The sequence below is a fragment of the Eubalaena glacialis genome, chromosome 3 (assembly GCF_028564815.1).
Source record: "Eubalaena glacialis isolate mEubGla1 chromosome 3, mEubGla1.1.hap2.+ XY, whole genome shotgun sequence".
In the NCBI taxonomy this organism is placed as follows: Eukaryota; Metazoa; Chordata; class Mammalia; order Artiodactyla; family Balaenidae; genus Eubalaena; species Eubalaena glacialis.
The window spans coordinates 45,473,782-45,492,680 of record NC_083718.1 but is presented as its reverse complement, the minus strand read 5'-3'; the positions used below and the strand labels follow the sequence as shown (position 1 = coordinate 45,492,680).

Below are 18,899 nucleotides of genomic sequence, written 5' to 3'. Positions count from 1 at the left end.
ATGGGTCGGCCTGCGAAAGGGGCCAATGAAACAACTCAGGCATTGGGCACAAAACCCACTGCAGAGAGAGGGGAGCCATGGAGGAAGGAGCACATTTTGGCAGCTCGTGGGTTCTCCGTGGCAGAAATAAGAACTTGTACACACGGGGGTGGGCAGGAGAGGGTGGGGGGAAGAGCACCCAGCCTTAATAAACTAATCTCGGCTAATGTAATGTTTATCAAGTTCGTTGGATAATGATACCATGTGTGTCATTATCATCATCAAAACCCAATCTATGTTTTAAAAAGTTACAGATGATTAACACAACATCAAGTTGTTGCAAACAATTACTTAAAACCCACACATAGACACAGACGCGCGCACACACACACACACACACACACACACACACACGCAGAACCAGGAGGTCCCCATATTCTGTAGAATGAGGGAGGCTGCAGCTGTAGGCCGACAGCTTTCATATCCTCATTTGAATAATGTGTCCTGAATCTGTCACTTTATTCATTCTCCTTATGCTCAGTGTACTCTACATCAACAACAAATTAAGTTGTAAATAAGAGACAATCATCACTTTTGTTTTTAAGCAGCTACTGCAGAGAGAATTTCAATGTACGCTCCTTTCGACAGGGGGAAAAAGAGGTGCTAGTGTTTGCTTTCCTAAGCACAAATATGGGGAAACTAACAGAAACAAAAACAGAAACAGTTTACTGTGGCTGAGGGGAGGAAAATAAAATTCTCTAAAGCACATCCCTCCAGGACCAACTGAAATTTCTCCCAAGGAGTTAAGACATATAAAGACAGAGGTTAAGTTTCCCGGACTAGAATGAAAATCTGTGCACCCAGCCCTTTGGTCTTAACACGCAAGGAGCCTCCTCTTTGCTTGGCAAAGCCTTAGACCAAAGGACAAATGCATTAAATCAATTACAACGTAGGTGTATTCACCAACCAACTCCACACTCATCTCCATTAACTTCCAAGAGTTCAAATCACTACCTCATGCACAGAAATTGAAAACATTAATAATGAAATATGTCCTTACCTTTACATCAGAGAAGTAGGTTTTCAGCATGTTGGAGCTGGGATAACGGGTGTAAAAGAACATGAGCTTTGCTTTTTTCAAGTGATTGGGTGACAATCCTTCCTGCATGTAGGATGCAATTGGTTAAGGAAACAATTTCTTGAAACACAAGCACCTACCATCCCTCCCTTCCACCCCCCCTCCCCAGGAATCTGTAGGCCCACCCAGCAGCCATAGGAATTCTGGAAGATAAATGGCGCTGGCCATGGAATCCATCACTAACTTGCTGCTGCCTGCTCAGAATGACCACTGCCGGTCAGAAATTGCCAAATATAATGGTGAAGATGCACAATTTAGTTGTGGAATCCTGGAGACTTCGTGGTGAGGATGGCAAAACATTCCCCCTGTTTGAGGTCCTTACGCTATCTATACGTTCACTTGTTGCTAAGGAGACAAATGCACCCAACAGGTACTGCACAACTCTTATCAAGAGAGTTTTTTCCTTCTTCACAATCACAGTTCTGTTTGTTCTCTCCGCTCTCTGCAGGTGACATCCAATTATTATACTAATGTACATGAAAATATAAAATGCATTATTTTGAACACTGTTAGGCAAGCTTCACATTCTACCTTTCAGCGCTAATATAATGGAGCACCTTGACTCACTTTCTTCCTGTCTTATTATTATATCCTTTTAATTGTTTCCTTTTCAATAACAGCTAAAACTTGGGAGGGGTAGTTTGGGCACCGAGAGAACAGGGAGGGGGTGTCGCTTTTGTTAGAGCAACGATCCAAAACCAAATACAATTTGCCTCTCCTGGATTTATAGTTAACTCCTTTGAGAGTGGCACAGTGGTTGGAGCTAACAAATCAATAAATGTGGGTTAGCAGATCAATAAATGGCCACTTACCCAAAATAAGAAGGTCTATTTATCTGGAAACATCATTACCTTTTAGATCTGTAAACAGCAGCAACTAAAACAGTTCCCAAGAGAATGTGAGGCTAACCATAACAATCCAGGCTTCCTGATTCTCCCCCAGATTCTTGGCACTCCTCAGCAGACTCGGAGCTGGGATGGCTCTGGTCACATCTGTGCCGCAGCCTGGCCCTGCCATTTCCTCAGCAAATTAATGGCTTTATAATTTATCAGAAATGAAGATGCACGTGGAGAAAATCAATGTGGTCCCCCACAAGGTCAATTAAGGGTCCTTCCTAGAAGCTTCTCTAAGGATTTTCTCTTAAAACAGAGTCTGGGAAAAAATAAGGGAAAAAAAGAAAAGAAAATATGCACGTGTGGGTGTGCGCACACACACACACACACACACATAAGCACACACACACACACTTGGCTAACAAACCCAACAAAAATTTCATACCGTATGAAGCAAGGTCAAATAAACACAGATATTTAGGAAAGGTGAAAGTTTCTAAATTACCACCATCAAGTACAGCATGACCAATCTTGGGAACAGAAGGAAACCAGAAAGTTCCTAGAGAAGCATAATCGAATTAATATTGATAAGTTCTTGACTACTTATAACAGGGGGTTTAACCAAATATTCTGCTGAGAATTTGATCAATTAGCATTCCCGTTAATATCACGCAATTTGAAAAAGATCACCTTAGTTTGTAAATTGAAAAGTTAAATATTGAGCCTTTTGTTTTCACTGAAAATAAACACTGAAGAAAGAAATTTTGATGTTTTATCTGTAAGCCAAAGCAGTTTAACTGAACTTGTGTTTTTGTTTGAGATCCTTAATGATTACAAAGACGATAATTTATGACTGACATACTTCTTGTGCCAAGGAAAGGGCTGAAAGGCCCTCCAGTAACCTCCATTAGACTGAGAGAGGGGACTAAAGGAGCCCGGCACACTTCAGGACCATCTGTCCAAATGGATAAGTGAAATAATAGTTGCAAGCTGTCTCCTATTGCCTCGTGATAAGAGTTTTAGGCAAGTCCAAACTTTGACAAACATCCTCAGATCTGGGTTCTGATCTGTTCTTTCAGAAGGCTACATCCAAACAACCTAGTACAATTAATTATTAGCAGGGAAAAGTTCCAAACCTTTTCAAATTTGGTCTCATACAAAACGAATTGTTTTGCTGTGGTTCTCAGTTATTGAGCCACCAAAACTTCCTGAAGCTTTCAGTGTCTTTAAATTATGCTAAGATGTTTTCGTCTTTTTTATTTAAAAAAACAGAGCAAAGTATCCATCGTATTTTGGTTGGGATTTAGAGGCTTTTTATTTCATGAAAAAAAATCATCCTCATTTGAATTTCTCAAGTCCGTTTTTTTGCTTTAAAATGCTTCCTGTTGGAAATACTTGGAATCAATCAGTGGAAATGAAACACAGAATACATCTTTATTTCTTGCTCATCGTGTAATTAAGATAAAATTCCCATAAAATATATGTTTCTAATAAACTATTAAAAATAGCTAATGAAAGATTTAAAAGCCAACAGTTAGATAATCCTTTTTTTTTCTCTTCAAAATAAATCTGAACTGACCAATTGGTTAATTTCCCTTTTAAGTGCTTGTGCTGAAAAGCAACTGTTCTTCCAAGAAAGCACTAGCTGTTTCCAGGATACTTACACACGCACAATGACTCATGACGGAATAGATTCAGTAAACATACAGCTGTACTGAACACGAGCTAAGCTCCATTCAAGGCCAGGAAAGAAAATGAGCACAAATAAATATTAAGGAGGTAAAGGGGGGTGGGGTGAGGGGGGATGGAACGCAAACAAGATCTGTCCCGGCAGCTCATGTGGCTTTGCCTCAATTCTCTTAGCCATAGCTTTGTGAAGACAGATGACATTCAATTCTATGTATAATGCAAAATAGACAATAACTGCTGAAACTTGAGACAGCTGCCAGGTGTAAAAAAAAAAAAAAAAAAAAAAAAGAAAGGAAAGGAAAAGAAAAAGAGAAAAAAAGATGATAAATCCATAAATTAATGAAAGACATCTGCTCGGGAATATAAAAGATCAGAGAAGTAGGGTACTGCAGCTGAACCTAAAATGGTGTTCAAACAACCTGAGAATGTAAGTGTTGTCTGTTTACCAAGCACAATATAACTTCACCTAAACAGCAGCCGCGGGAGAAGCAGCAGAGGCAGCAAAAAGGCAAATGGGAGAATAATAGGTTGTGAAGGCTGCAGGAAGAAAATTCTTTTTTTCCAACTGAACCCTGAATTGTGGCTAGAGGTTTTACATGCTGCAGTTCCAACCAAATGGATCGGGACCACTTGCTTACAATTTCTAAAACGCTTTGAAACCCGGAGAATTTTAGCTTGCTCCTTAAGCTCTGATTTGCTATGTTTCTAGTTTTCCCCCCTTAGGATCCTTAAAAGGGGAGAAAGGATCTAAACTCTCACATTTAATAAAAGCGATAGAGCAAGTTGTTGCTCCACAAAGAAGTTTAACATAATCGGTGGGATGTGTAGTTTACGGATATATTTTTTTTAAATTTACTTAGTCCATAATTGGGGGGAGGGGGAAGGGGAATCCAGAGTCTTCCAATCTTTAATATACATGTTTCCCTACAGCTAATACACCTAACAGAATTCCTATGGCCCCGCACCACTTCCAAAAATGTAAAAGATCAACTTCTATGGATTAATTCACATTTTAGAAATTCATTTTTAATTCAGGTTTTCTAGATGGCTTTTAGTTTCAAATTATTAAATCATTTTCCTTTTTGAACTCCACGTGTTTTTTAACCTTCTCCCTAAAAGTCGAACAGGGAAAGCTGACTGTCACGGAGAAGAGGTTCAGTTTCTTCCCTTGCATGTCTTAAGTGCTTAGAACACCGCTCTTGTGCTTTAATTGGGTGCATGCAAATGTTTGAGGGCCAAACAAGGCTATTTTTCTTGAGATGCAAAGAGGATGAATGACAAGGCACATCAGGAGGAAAAACAATTGGCTGGCTGTTTCTTTTGGAATTTGAATAAAATTCAATATTTGATTAAATAGATTCATTTGCAAAGGTACTGAACACATTTTTTATATCCAAGACGTGACCTTTTGGTGCAGGTGCACTGACATTCAGTTTACCATGCACACACATTCACTAGTTCCTTTCTATTAGAAGGGATAACAAGGTAGTGTGCTCTATTACATAGAACATATATGCCTAATGTGCTGGACTCAGAATGGATTTATCCGATAAGCTGGTGTTCTTAATAGTTCTTATCTTGGCTACTTTGTTCAGGGAAACAGATGATGCCTTTTGGGGTGGGAAAGAATTGTTCCTTAAGAATTCAATTATTCATTACACTTTGGAAAGCCATGGACTAAAAATAAAAACAATAATGACAATCATGAGGGTACCATTTCATCCCTTTTCTCCTCATTTCTATTGATCTTTTCTAAGAGTAACTGCATAACAGGTTCACATATGGCCTTGTCTACCTAAACTGAAGTAAGATGACTTGCTGTGGTTCCCAGAGATTTCTTTAAACTCAAAGCTTGAGAATTTTGCCTACACACCATCAGGTAAGTCAAGGGGAGAACTCATCGCCGTACAAGGATGGAGACAAGAGAAAAGCAGACCCAGCCTCTCAACAAACACTCAGATCCTCACTGGCTTCAGAGCTGTGTGAACTCTAGAAAAGGATGCTTGCCTATCTTCTTCCTGAGAAACAATATAGCAAAGAGATAAACGGCTAAAAGGGCGAGATCATAGAAGGGAAAAGAGAAAGAAACAGAGGCTGGAAGGCCAGCATGTGGGAAATGTTATCATTCATTGCAGCAAGAGGCCAAAATTATTTAGCTACACAAAATAAACAACTCCAGGTGTAAGTAACTAACATTTCATATGAACACAGGTGTTTCCAAACCGTCGCTGTTGAGCAGAATCTTCTAGGGTAAGAGAGAGGGGAAGGTATTCCTCTGAAGAAGAAGCAACTAAATTCTCTTTAAAGTCTTTGATATGTATAGAAAGAAAAGGAAGTTCTTTCTATTCAAATCCTCAAAATTCCTCAGGGGATTTAGAGAGGGTGAGACAGTGAACATAGCCAACACTTAGAGCAATCTAAAGATTTTTTTCTTAGACGACCCAACTTATTAAAAAAGAAAAAAAGCACAGGCATAATTATTTGGATACGGTGACAAGTCTAATTAAAAAAAAACAAACAAACCAGAAACTGGAATCTTGAGTTAAAGAGTTTAGTATGGCCTTATAAGACTTTGAAACCTGGCTTCAAATATTCATCCAAATGGGCACGTCCCTTTCCTGTGTGTGTGTGTGTGTGTGTGTGCGCGCGCGCGCACACGCGCACAAGTGAGAGAAAGAGAGAGAAACAACCCACCATCACTACAACTGGCTTCAAAATGAAGTAAGGGATCTCTGAGGAGCAATGGGGTCTAGCCCTGGACATGAGCCTGGTATGAACCCCAGAAGATGCTCTCCTGCAGAGGGTAAAAAAAAACCATTCAAGGTCTGTGTCTGTGTACTTTGCCTTTCTCATCACCAACAGCTATATTCCAATTTGACCAATGTTTATTGCCTGCTTATGATGTGTAAGGCATGGTGCCTGGCGCAGCTTTGATTCATGACTGGTGGATTAAACTTTAGATCTCTGAAAGTTAGAAGTTAAATCAGCAACCAAACCAAGACTCGATTTCTATTTACATCTTAAGTCCTCAAATCTTTCTCTCAAGACATTATTCTCTTCTTCCTCTCTGTGGAAAGAGACTCTATGCTTAACTGCCCAAGTGTGTCTCATACTTGTGGCTCACATTCACCTTATCAGAAATCTTCACTGTTATCCTGAGTTGGCTGGAAGGATGACCTTCATATCAAGGAAAACACATTTCCACCATAGCTGGGACTTTGCACTTACATGGCAGCCTCTGGAGTAGGGTTAGATATGAAAATGTCAATCTCTAGTCATCAAGACGATTGCTCAAAACCCTCAATTTAGCAACAGCCAACTTAATTGCTAAATTTTATATCCATCTGGCAATTTATATAAAAGAAATATGTCTCTACTTGCCCCCAAATGCTACTATTCTACTCCCCCAAAACATCAACAATCACAAGATTTTAAAAAATTTACTGAAAGGACCAATTTACAGAGAAAAAAATCGGGAGTTAAAAATAGCTAGAGTTCAGGGCAGGTCTAATAAAAAAATATAACTGGCATCTCTACATAAAAGTCAGGTTCAAAATATAAAAGAGACATAAAAAGAGGCATTTTTAAAGTCGAATACGGCTGAGTTTTATATTTAATTGTGCTCTCTCGCTTTCCAAAATAATTTGCTTTGTGTATGTTAGGACAAAAGATTTCTGTGTATGGCTGAACAGAGGTTAATCATGCATAGAGGCAGCTGCACCAGACCCAAAGAACAGACCTTGGGTGAACGGGAGAGAGATGGATACCGTCTGAAAAAATCAGTACCTGTATATTTCCTTTAAAACAAACAAACAAACAAAAAACCACACCTCACTTAAAGAATAAGGAGAGAATCTAACTCCCTATCCACAAGCATCTTTCTCCCACTGCAGCCTCCCATCAGTAGACTGTTCCTCATAAGATTTAATCAGGCCTTCTTTAAACGGACCAGGAGCCTTATAGATAGCTAAAGGGAGAATTCTTCTTATGGAGTCTTAGGGATCTGAAAACTGATTTTTCTCTCTTTACTCTGCTATGAAACTTACTACGTTAAAATAAAATCTGATAGAATTCAATATTACAATGAGATCTTTTTTTTTTTCTACCTCTAAATCTACTCTTGGGGAAAAAAAAAAAGGATAAGAAGATAATATGGGAAGAAACAGCAGAAAAAACACTGCTGCAAAAGCACAAATTAAATACTACCACTTTGGGGCAATTAACAACTTGTGAAAGTTACAAAAATGTTGGTTTCCTGTGAAGCTTTTGTGCAACCAGAAGTGCCACACGCGTGTTGATAAAAGCCTATTACTCTGAAGAAGAGGAAAGACTGCATTCTTAAGAAGATAGTAATCTACATCATTCTAAATAATGTGTAAACCTGACCTTCTGGGAAGCCTTTTTGGTTTGGGCTTGTTTTCCTTGGGGGGCAAATGAAAGGATATTGCACTTCCCGAATAAGGTGAGATTTCGGACATGTCTTGAAGATCGCCACACTCGGATTTGATGAGAGACAAGGAGAGCCCTTCTGCGGTGCTGGGTGGATGTGCTGGTGAACAAGGATGGTGGCTCAGGTGGTGGGATGACATCTTGGTCCTCAGACTCGTGGTCTCCCTAGTTAAGTCTAAGGATTCAGGAGAGGCTCTGTCTTTTCCCGAGAAGGAGCCGGAGGGAGCACCTAATGGACTCTGAAACGGGTAGGCCATCAAGGGGAGGGGAAAGGGGTGGCGGAAGGTGGACGTGGTAAAGCCTGCGGTGGCCGACAGAGGTGACTGGTGCAGGGGCTGGTGGTGACCGCCAGCAGGGGGGCCGGAGGCAGACTGGTCAGATGAGTTTTTGCGGACCACCAGGGGCAGTGCTTCTGTCTGGTCTGTGGAACTGGGCATCTGCACATTGCCAAAGGTGTCCAGGGGGTTCGGAATGATGACGTCGCCAAAGCACTGCAGGCGCTGGTTGGCGGTGTGGAAATTGTGGTTCTCCCCGTTGACTGCAAATCTGGCCTGGGGGATCTGGAGCGGCGGGAAGACCTGAGGAACCTGGCGAGAGGGTTTGGCCGAGAAGACTTTGACCACAGTGTCCACAACTTGCGACATGGCAGTGTTCAGTTCCTGTTTCAAGGTCTCGGCCAAATGTTTGCCTTCGGGTTGTAAGGAGTTTGGCCCGTGGTCTCTTTCTTTGTTGTTGCCTTCTCGCTTCGGCTTGTTTTCGGCCATTTCCTGCTCCCGGATCAGGGCCCGGGCTCGGTCGATGAACTGCCCCGGGTCCAGCTCGCACATCTCATTGTCTGACCTCCCCACGGAGTCCTGGGCCCTGGCATCCAGGATCTCCGAGCGCATGCTGTCTTCAGACAGGTTACCATCTTCATCATTTTCAGAATCAGTGCTGTCATAGATCTGGTAGAACTTTTCCTGCAGCTGGCGCAGCTGTTTCTGCATGTCTTCCAGCTGCTGTTTCAGCTGTCGGCGCTCCTCTCGCTTCTGTTCTTTGCGGGCTGAAACCAGCTGCTGGAAACTCTGTTGCTGCTGCTGGGGCAGCTTCTGCTTGCGTTTGTTTTCTCGGTAACTTTCTCGGGGACTCACAGACTGCGGGGCCATATCTCTTTCATTGTCATTGCCCCGTAATGCCACACTGGGGGAATGGCTCATACCCCGGATTATATTCTCAACCCGGGCGCGCTTTGCTCTCAGGTGCTCATCACATAAGCGATCCATATCAAACTGGCTCATAGTAGGCCTGCCAAAAGGGGAAAGACACTCTGGGGGGCTGTCTCTTGAAGAGTTGCTGCATATATCCTCCTGATGTACTTCGGAGCCTGTACTAGAGAGACCGCTGGCTTGGAAACTGGGCTCCGTGCCACCATTTTTGTTCATGTTATTTTTCAACAGCTGGGAAATTATGGTTGCTCCTGGAAAAGGCATCATGGCATCTTCATATGAGTTCGCCCTCTTCAGCAGCTTGCGGAGTACATTTGACTTTTCCCCATCTGCATGCTGCACCACTGAATACTCAACATCCTGCTCGGAACCTTGGGGATTCATGGCACTAAAAAACGTTGCTCTTGCCTTAGCAAAAAATGCAGATGCTGTCCCTACCGTCCTTTTCACTCCAATGTCAACTCTTCTCCTCTTGGTTTGCCGGCTTAAGAGGGCTGTGCTGTCATGGTCAGGCATCACTGGACAGTTATTGTGCCATCTTCAAAAGCTCGTCAGCTGGGCACAGCTCAAGAATCCTGGGACCCTGGCCAACAGAACAAAAGGACTGATGAATCATTTTCTTTAAATTTCTCCAAATTTCCTGACCTCAATCCTGAATCAAATGCAAAATGCATAGGCTCTGGGATTTATGGCACATTACAATTATTGCAATTTATTATGCACTCTGCTTGAAATGAAACATTTTTAAATATTTCTGCTCCACTGGTTTAAGATGGATTAAGATTAAAAAAAAAAAAAAAAAGCAAAAACTGCTTAAGCACCAGTAATATGATTCTCTTTCACAAATGCCTAAAATGATACTGTTTATCTTCAGAAGAAACAGTAGATTATAAGAACACAGCCTCTGACAACCAATTGATTAAATTTTGGGCATTGAGATGCATATTACAAAAGAAGATAAAAGTGGTCTATACTTAAGAAATAAGGTTAAATTTTGAGGATGCGTGAAATTTGGATGAAAAATTCCATTTCTGCAATAAAATTATTGTGGCTTTAACGCTATTAAGGGGAAGAAATGACTCCAAAAATGCAAATATTTCACACACACCCTTTATTACTGAATTTTAAAACATTTTTGTCATATGTGAAATGGGGAGGAGAACACTCCTATCAGCATCTTTCCAACATAAGTGGCCAATTTAGCATGGAAATAAGTGCACAAATACTCATTTTACAAGTCTGCTTATTTAGCACAGATATGCGCTTTTTATTACTAAAATCACATTTGAAGACGGTATCTGTTGCTGGATTTTAATGTAAGTATGAGAATATAAATTTTCATGATGTCGTTTTGATGACTTCAATTATTATAAAGTTGGACTCAGTGCAGAAGAAGGACATTGTCACATTTTAGAAATCAATATGTGGAACAATAAATTGAGTTAGGCAAGGATAAATACATCTTCAGTGCTAGTCTTTTTTCTATAATCTGCCAAAATAATACTTCGAATGCCTAAAGAAGCTCTTTAACATACACCATTTGTGAATCTTATTTCTTATGCCAAATTAAAGGATCAAAAAAACACAGGGGAAAAAAAACGGCTGAAGGAAGATATGTAAAGAAGAAAGAAAATAACATCAATTAAATATGTGAGAAAGGGAAATACCGTCTCTGCATATGAACTTCCATTGTTTCTTGGGAACACAATATAAAAAGGCACTTGCATTTTGTAAAAGGCACTTGACATGTTTTGTGACGTTAACCAGTGATGCTAACCCCAAATTTTGTATAAATGTTAAGATGTCGCATCTTTTTGCTTACAATGAACGTTTTATGAAGAAAATGAAAATTTTTTTTTCACACAGGGTTTATCTAATATTAAACTTCACGTTTGCTTAACAGAGCACATCTTCACAATAACAGGGTCTATTGCCAAAGGCAGCGTGCAGAGGGTTTGGAACAGCTCCCATCTCTTTCGGTTCACCTGTAAAAACATCTACGTGCTCCCTAGGACTGCATCTGTGGCTAGTTTTAAAGAATGACTATCCATGCAAATAGGCATAATTTCAGCATGAAATAACCTGTAAAAATCAAGAAAATGCTCAATGCTTAGATGGCAATGTGTATTTTTTTAAGCGACAAAGATTTCATCATGTAGCCCTTGTTCTCAGTTTTTATATCAAGATAAAACATTTAAATAAAGGCTGTATCAGAGTGTCAAGAAAGCAACATGATGCTTTTTTGGATGCTTGAGGGTAAAATACTTTTTTGTGTGCCTCAGGATAAAATTTCCTGAACTTGGAATGGAAACAGATCTTGATAACTCCAATATATAGGGTTCAAAATTGAGTTCAAGATGATTGTGACCCCTCACACATTAATAAATGAAATTGGTTTCAGGAATACAAAAATGCAAGGGCAAATATTTCACTAACATGTTAGATCTGATAAATCAGGTGCAACTGTCAGGTGAGAGAAAGAAAAAAGGGGAGACGGAGACAAACAAGAATAAAGATGAATTATTTTAAAGCTCAGAAAGACTTGCATATTGAGGTGGGATGTCTTTGCGAGGAGGACTTTGTGTGTGTAGATCAGCTTTTCAAAAATAGAGTTTATTGCCACTCTTTAAAAATTTTACCTCTTGTCTTTTTGGGTGCAAATCATTTTCTCTTTAATATCACCTGAAAAGCACACAGATCACCAATCAAAATGTTGAACAAACTTTCTGCAGTATTTTCTTCCCCTGTTCCTCTTAACATCCAATCTGGGTTTTCCCCCTACCCATCCTTGCTACAGGAAGAGCATCTCTGCAACAGAGGCTCAGAAACAACACTCTGGTGTAAGGGATGAGCACAAGGTCATCCCCAGCCATCCTTCCCTTCCCAGCTGCCATTTACTTCTGCGTCAACTGCACTTCCTCTCATCTAGCCTAGGTATCAACAGCTGTATCCCTACCTCATGCCTGAGCCAAGGGGAAGGCTGTGCTCTTCCTAAGGTAGAAAGAAGTCATATTCTCATCTTCAGTGGAGAATACACATTAATTAAACGTGCTTGTTGGGTCTTTTAAGAAGAAAATATCCTGTAACTTCTTTCAAATTCACCAAACGAAACTGATTTTTGCAATTTTCTCTCAACTGGTCAGCATTCTTGGATTAAATAATGATTTGTTTCTGTTTGGGGCTAAGAAAATTTAAATACTTTTAAGTCTTATTGTAAAATGTACAGCTGAGACATAACAATCAGGACAAAACAAATGAGAAAACTAGGAAAAATTATATAATCCAGCAAGACAAGGCATTATATTAGTAGGCGTGAATAAATAGATCTCTATGTATAGCTTTGACCTAAACTCAGAAATAAAGGTATAGTAGTCATACACATTGGGATTATAACCCATGAAGGCTATAGACAAGATTAAATAATTATAACTGGTTGACTGTAGTACTTTATTAGCATCATGTTTCACAAACAAGATATATATATATATATATATGAATATTTTACCACATAAGAAAATGCATTGTTAAATGACTATAATGTAAATTAAATCACTTGAAAACACTTTCAAAGGTGCTTCCATGATTTCCCAATTCAGAATTTAGAGAATGCTATGGAATTAATTTATCACTGATACAATCCTGTCCATTAAGATTTTTTAAAATTCCTTTATTTCTCAGTATGTGTACTAAGCCATATGTTTCAACTACAATTATTATTGATTCTTATTATATTTTAATTTTTATATTAATTTTGAGTTTAACCCAGCAATATGAACCTTTTGATCAGCACTGGTGAACATCAATATCAGCAAGTATGCAGAAAAATACTGACGTAGCATTTGAACCCAAATGTATTATCGATTGGATACACATATTCTATTCCTGTAAACCCCTCTGTAATTAATATGAAAATCTACATAGAATATTTTTATTATTAAATATTGTGTTGTATCACTTGGCATCTAACTACATAAACACTTTAATAATTCCTATACGAAGGGTATCTTAACATTAGCAGATTCCCCCCAGAAAAAGATAAGAACGTTCAACTATGATCAAGTCAGATTTTAACTACTCCCAAAGATTCTTCATTAAAATCTGAATTATCTGAACAATGTCAGATAATTTAACATGGAGAATCCTAAGGAAGCTGATGACAACGTTAGTAGAAAAGAATTTTCAGGGAAGCATTTCAAAGGAACACTGCAGTGTGAAGTAGAAAGTGGTGAAGTGTTCTGCTTTAATAAAGAAGTTATTTGGTGAAGGGGATGCAACTTTTCTGCCTCGATCTGGAGTCCAGATTCTAGACAAAGAAGTGATCACTATGATTATTACTCAAATAGTTCACTCAAATCTTTCATGAGAAGGGGAAGGGTAAGGTTGGCATGGTTTCCTGCTTGGATTATTTAGACTATCTGTCTTTGTTGATAAAATGATTTGAAGAAATTGCTCAAGCCTACACTTTACTTCTTTTAGAAAACAACCTTTGAGTGGGCCTCTGATCTACTTGGGTCAAGCCAGTTATGAAACTGCAAGTGGAATAACACTAACAAAGAACCTGGTAAATCCATCTGGAAATCAGTAATTCAAGGGGGAAAATCAGATGATTTGATTTAGGTACTCCCCCACCCCTGCCCCTTACCAAGCTGTCCCCTTCACTGTATTTAAGAGTTCATTTCTGCTAATTAGCAACTTTTCCTTTGGAGATGTTTCTACTCACTATCAGGCTAAGAAAGCCTTTGATGTTTATTGTGAAGAACCCACTTGACATTAGTTAATACTTAAATTAACTAACATTGTATTGTCAAAATCTTATATCAGGTTTAAATTTTCCTATGATAATAGAGATCTCAAATCAGAACCATTTTATCTTAAATTCCTCCATTCTATCAAAAATTTCATACATTTTTCACCTGCAAGATGAACACAGAATATTTTCTGAGACATGCCTAAAATATTAAAAAGTAATAATTCACCAAATTAGTAAATAAAAGAGAGTGAGAAATAACTTCAAGAAGAAACACTTACATTTATTTTTTTCTGAAGAGAATTGAAATTCTCTAAATGTCCTTTGAAGCTTTCGAATACACCAGGCAATAAGGTTTTAGAAATTCCTTATGTATATGTCCTTTCCAATTTATATAGATACTTAATTAGAACCCAGTAATAATATATCATGCACAATCCATCTTCATATTATAAAATCAGTAACATTTTATAATCTTTTGTTAATCTTGAACCTAAATATTCCTTATATTTACAGTTGCAAATGCAAAACAATGCCTCTAAGAAATTCATGAAAAAAGGCCTATTTCACTTTGAACAAATAAAGAGTACGCCTGGCAGCTAGGTTATGTTTTAAGATTGTAAGTGCTACTTATAGAGGAAAGATGCAAGGGAATGAATAAAGTGAGAACAAAGATGCATGTTAGGTATGCATGACTTTTTCCCCACAAGGTCTTGGTGATTAAACTAAATAGAATTCTGCATAATGGACACATAAAAATATCAATAAGTGCCAAGCACAGATAACCCTTATTAAAAATAAAGCAAATGACATATCCATAGATGACATTTCAGTTATGAAAGAACTTCAAAAGCATCCAAAGAAAGTATTAGGAGGAACTTGGATGTTTAAGTCAAAAGAATAAATGACACATATTATCTCATTTTCATGAAACAAGGATGATCACCCAAGCCACCAAACTAACCAACAAAAACCATTCACCATCTAATCTATTTCTATGCAACTCAAGAAGTAGCCTGTTTAAAGAAAAAAAATTAAAAGGTCAGATTTTGAGAATCCATATACAGTGCTTACACTGAATGCTCAATAGCTTCCCTCACACATGAAGCCACAGTCCTTACTTTCATCTATTTTACTATTGCAGAAACAGGTCCATGTTGTAGCACATGGACAGGTTAACCAAATTACTCCCCTTTTTCTTCTTCACTACCCACAGCCCATTTCATTTTGAAAATGCTCACAAGTTCTTGCAAGAAACTTCAGAGAACTGACTGCCTACATCTTGCATCAAATAGAAAAGCACAGTTACCTCTCACATACTTGAGATTTTCCTTCTCCATCAAAGTAATAACTAGGACATCTGGCACATGTCTGGTACAATGACAGGCTCATTCTACTTTATGAGAGTATTTAACATACGACCTGAAAGAGTTTATGCACATACCTATTCCTTCTGGGCAGGGAGAAAGCACGCTAAAGAAGATAAGCTTTAAAAACATAACACTTTCAAACTGACTTTGGTATTCTTGGCAGTTACACACACCACCCATGGATGTCCAAAACATACACACACACACACACACACACACACACACGACGCTCTCACCACTCCCCCCGAATGCCCCCAAAGACCTGGGAAATAGGCGTAAACCAGAGGGAAGCAAAGGGAAAGTCAATCTCCCTCCACCTGCTGCCTGAAGTGGGGGTACTTTCAGCTGCCTGGCAGACAGAAGCCCGAGACACAGCCTCAGCAGCAGCCTGCCAACATCCTTAAGAAAAATAAACAAACACATACCAACTTGTCTTCCACCCCCATCCAAAGAACTCACATGGCAGGGCTCAAAACATAACAACAGCGCAGTTCCCATTAGCCCGGACAATCCTATTAACCAAGGCAACCATAAACCCATAAACCTCTGCAACCCTGGAGCACACCCTGAGGTCTGGAACTGTACAGACACACACAGACACAGAGGAAATTTGCACCTGTCTTTCTTGACATAACACACCTGTCAGGCCCTGCCCATGGCGCAGCTCTCGGCTAATAGACCTTTGTCTACCTAATCCAGGAAAGGACATTATTATAATTTTTTTTTTTTTTTTTTGTAAAGGAGGTTATAGATGGGAGAGAAGGGGTGGGGGTGAGAACAAGAGAAGAGACTTCTAGCCTTGACTTTGAGAGCAGGCCACCCTGTGCTTGCACTGTTATTATAAGCTCAAGGAGACAACACAGACCTTCTGGGAAAAATAAAAACAAGCAGGTGAGTTCCCAGCCTTCCCCCCAGGCGGAGTGGGTTCTGGATTGCCAAGAACAGAAGTTTCACACTCCAACTTGCCTCCTTGGGCTATTTAAGACTGTCGCTCAACCCCTCCTCCCAGTTCTTCTCTCGGCCAGACTGGAGGACTCTCAACTTCCGAAAAAAAGCTGAGAAGTGGCGGGAGACCTGTGAGTCTCTCTCCAAAGCTACTCCCCCTTTACCTCCCTCCCGCCCCCCCGCCCCCCTCACCTCGCCCCTCCAATCCATACCCTCCACCTACGTTCAGTTTTAGCAGGAGGAGTAAGTGGCGGGCACAGCAGAAGAACCAACAATTTGCTAAACTTGGCTTTGGGTAATGTCTCCCCCCCAACTTGCCCCCGTCGTCCCCCTCCTTGCCTGTTCAGGCAAGATAGCAGCTCTTCCCGCCCCCTCACTATCCTTCCCAGTAACAATCACTCTCACCTCTTCACTCCTCCCTCTCCAGCCCTCCAAAGTGGGGCAAAATTGCAGGTACCACCCAGACGAACCAAGATCGGATCGAAGCAGCCCAACCACGTCGACTGCCAGCGATGACTGCGAGCACATCCGCTGCCCAAGAGCATCCTCTACCCCCACCCGGACCTCGATCCTTCCATCCTCCCGCCGCGCTTGGGCCCCAGTCCTCCCACCACAGGACCCCTGAGGCTCCCGGTGCCACCTTACCCTACTCAACTTGACCTAGCCCCGGGTCCTGGGAGCACAGGGGAGGGGCGTCGTGCTCGTTTCCCAGGACCATCTCTCCATTGCTCCAACCCTGATTTCAACATTTCGGCTTCGACAGCGTTTTGAGAGGAAAGTAACAGAGCGCCCCCCCCCCCCGCCTCCCTTCCTCCCTACTCCCTGGCCCTCTGCTGGGGTTAAAAAGGAGAAGTGAAAGGTATGCAAATGACAAGCAAATTGGAAGATCCTGGAAGAAAGGCAGCTATAATAAACAGGACAAAGAGCAAGGACGTGGGGACTAGCCCAGGAGTTTTCACCGGGGGAGATGGGAAGGATGAGGCTGGGAGGAGAGCGGGGATCCAGACGAACAAAAAGCGACCCGGTCCCCCTCGCGGTCCTCTCTCCTGAGTAGAGAGGGCAAGAGAGAGAAGGAAAGGAAGGAAAAGCCTCCTCACCCTCCAGAAACAGTACACAAAAGGTGACAAGATCAGCGACAAGTCCAGCACTATCAGCCTCCCACCCCCCCTCGCCAACACCACCCCCCAGCCACCAGCAGGAAAGAGAAAGAAAGAAAAGCCAAGCGGATCACTTACTCGTAGGAACTGGGAGGAGCGGAGCGCTGAGTTCCACTGAGGCTTCTGCTTAGAAACTGTTTAGACACTATTTTATTATGATTCATTTAAAGAACACCATTTTCTCCTGGGGAGGGTGGAAAGATGTTTACACGAGTATGAGTAATGGGAGTCTCTTTTCTTTTCTTCTCATTCAAGAACAAGCCGGTACAAGTGATTCTGGAAAAGGGGAGGGGACTCGCGAGGGGGAGAAGATACTTACTCGGTGCAGAGAGCAGCGGGACCGAGCCTTTTTTGCAGGCGGAGAGAGGAAAACACGCGCGCGCACACGCACGGTGAGATCTTGCGGGTGATGAATATGATAATTGGACAAGGGACGGTGAGTCCGTGCGGGAGCGCGCGAGCGGGCCGACGGGGAGAAGGAGGGGAGAGAGAGGAGAGGGTGGGCAGGGAGAGGAGAGGAGGAGAGGAGGGAAGACAAGAAGAGAGGAGAGAGGGGAAGAGAAGAGGCGAGAGGAGGAGAGAGGAGAATAGGAGAGGAGAGAAGAGAAGAGAGTAGAAGAGGGGAGAGAGGAGAGGAGAGAAGAGGGGCGAAGCGGAGAGGGAGCAGGCGGACCCGGCGAGAGCTCTTTTGCGCCGCTCTGCTTTCCCCGGCTGCAATGGTGTATTATTTCAGAGCGCTCCCTCAGCTGAGGGCTCCGCTCCACAACAAGATTTACTTTAAGACACAGCTGAAGGAAACAGGAAGACTGCACGTCACAGTCTGACTGACGTACCCGGCCCCAGCACCCAATCGCGAGGCGCCTTCGGATTCAAGGGGGGATAGCGAGGCAAGAGAACTTGGGAGGAAAAAAAATATAAAAGGGGTGGGGGTGAGGGGCTGGGAGGAGAGGAGGGGAGAGGGGCCCCGCGCTCCCCTCCCCCGCCTCCATCCCCGCCCCCACCCCCACCCCCCCCTCACCCGCGCGCAGCCACTGCTTGGGGGCGACCGGATCGCCGCGCCCGGGCCGGAGCGAGCCATCTGCGGGCGCTGTGCAAAGCCGGCGACCGCGCGAGCGCCGCTCAGCTCACACTCGTTCTTCCAGGACGCAGGTCTTTTTTTTTTTTTTTTTCCTTTCCCCTTCATTTCCCAGGTACAGCTGATCGAGTTCGCTGAGCGGCAGAGCGAGTGAGCGCTCCTCGGACAGGGGTGGAGGAAGGCACAGAAAAGTGTACTGGAGAAAAAGTGGAGGTTTTAGGGGTGGGGTGGTCTAAGAGGAGGGAGTGAGGATCCTCAAAACATTCCACTTTTTAAATGGTCATAGCTAGTATCAGGAATACATGTCACCCT

General features: G+C 41.7%; 1 protein-coding gene across 5 annotated transcripts in view; it reads right to left on the bottom strand.

Annotated features, from left to right (window-relative positions):
• The window catches only part of PROX1 (prospero homeobox 1), a 48,844-nt gene extending 30,575 nt beyond the window's left edge, over positions 1 to 18,269 (bottom strand). For 4 of the 5 annotated variants that reach the window (XM_061185598.1, XM_061185600.1, XM_061185602.1 and 1 more), the window contains exons 1-3: positions 17,832 to 18,269; positions 8,085 to 9,876; positions 1,040 to 1,147 (exon numbers count right to left, since the gene is read on the bottom strand). In XM_061185598.1, the coding sequence (XP_061041581.1) occupies positions 1,040 to 1,147; positions 8,085 to 9,809 (1,833 nt within the window). In that variant the 5' untranslated portion in view covers positions 9,810 to 9,876; positions 17,832 to 18,269. Of the gene's footprint in view, positions 1 to 1,039; positions 1,148 to 8,084; positions 9,877 to 17,590; positions 17,681 to 17,831 lie in introns of those variants that run through there. The other variant, XM_061185599.1, reaches the window with a different exon arrangement.
• Between the last annotated feature and the right edge of the window lie 630 nt (positions 18,270 to 18,899).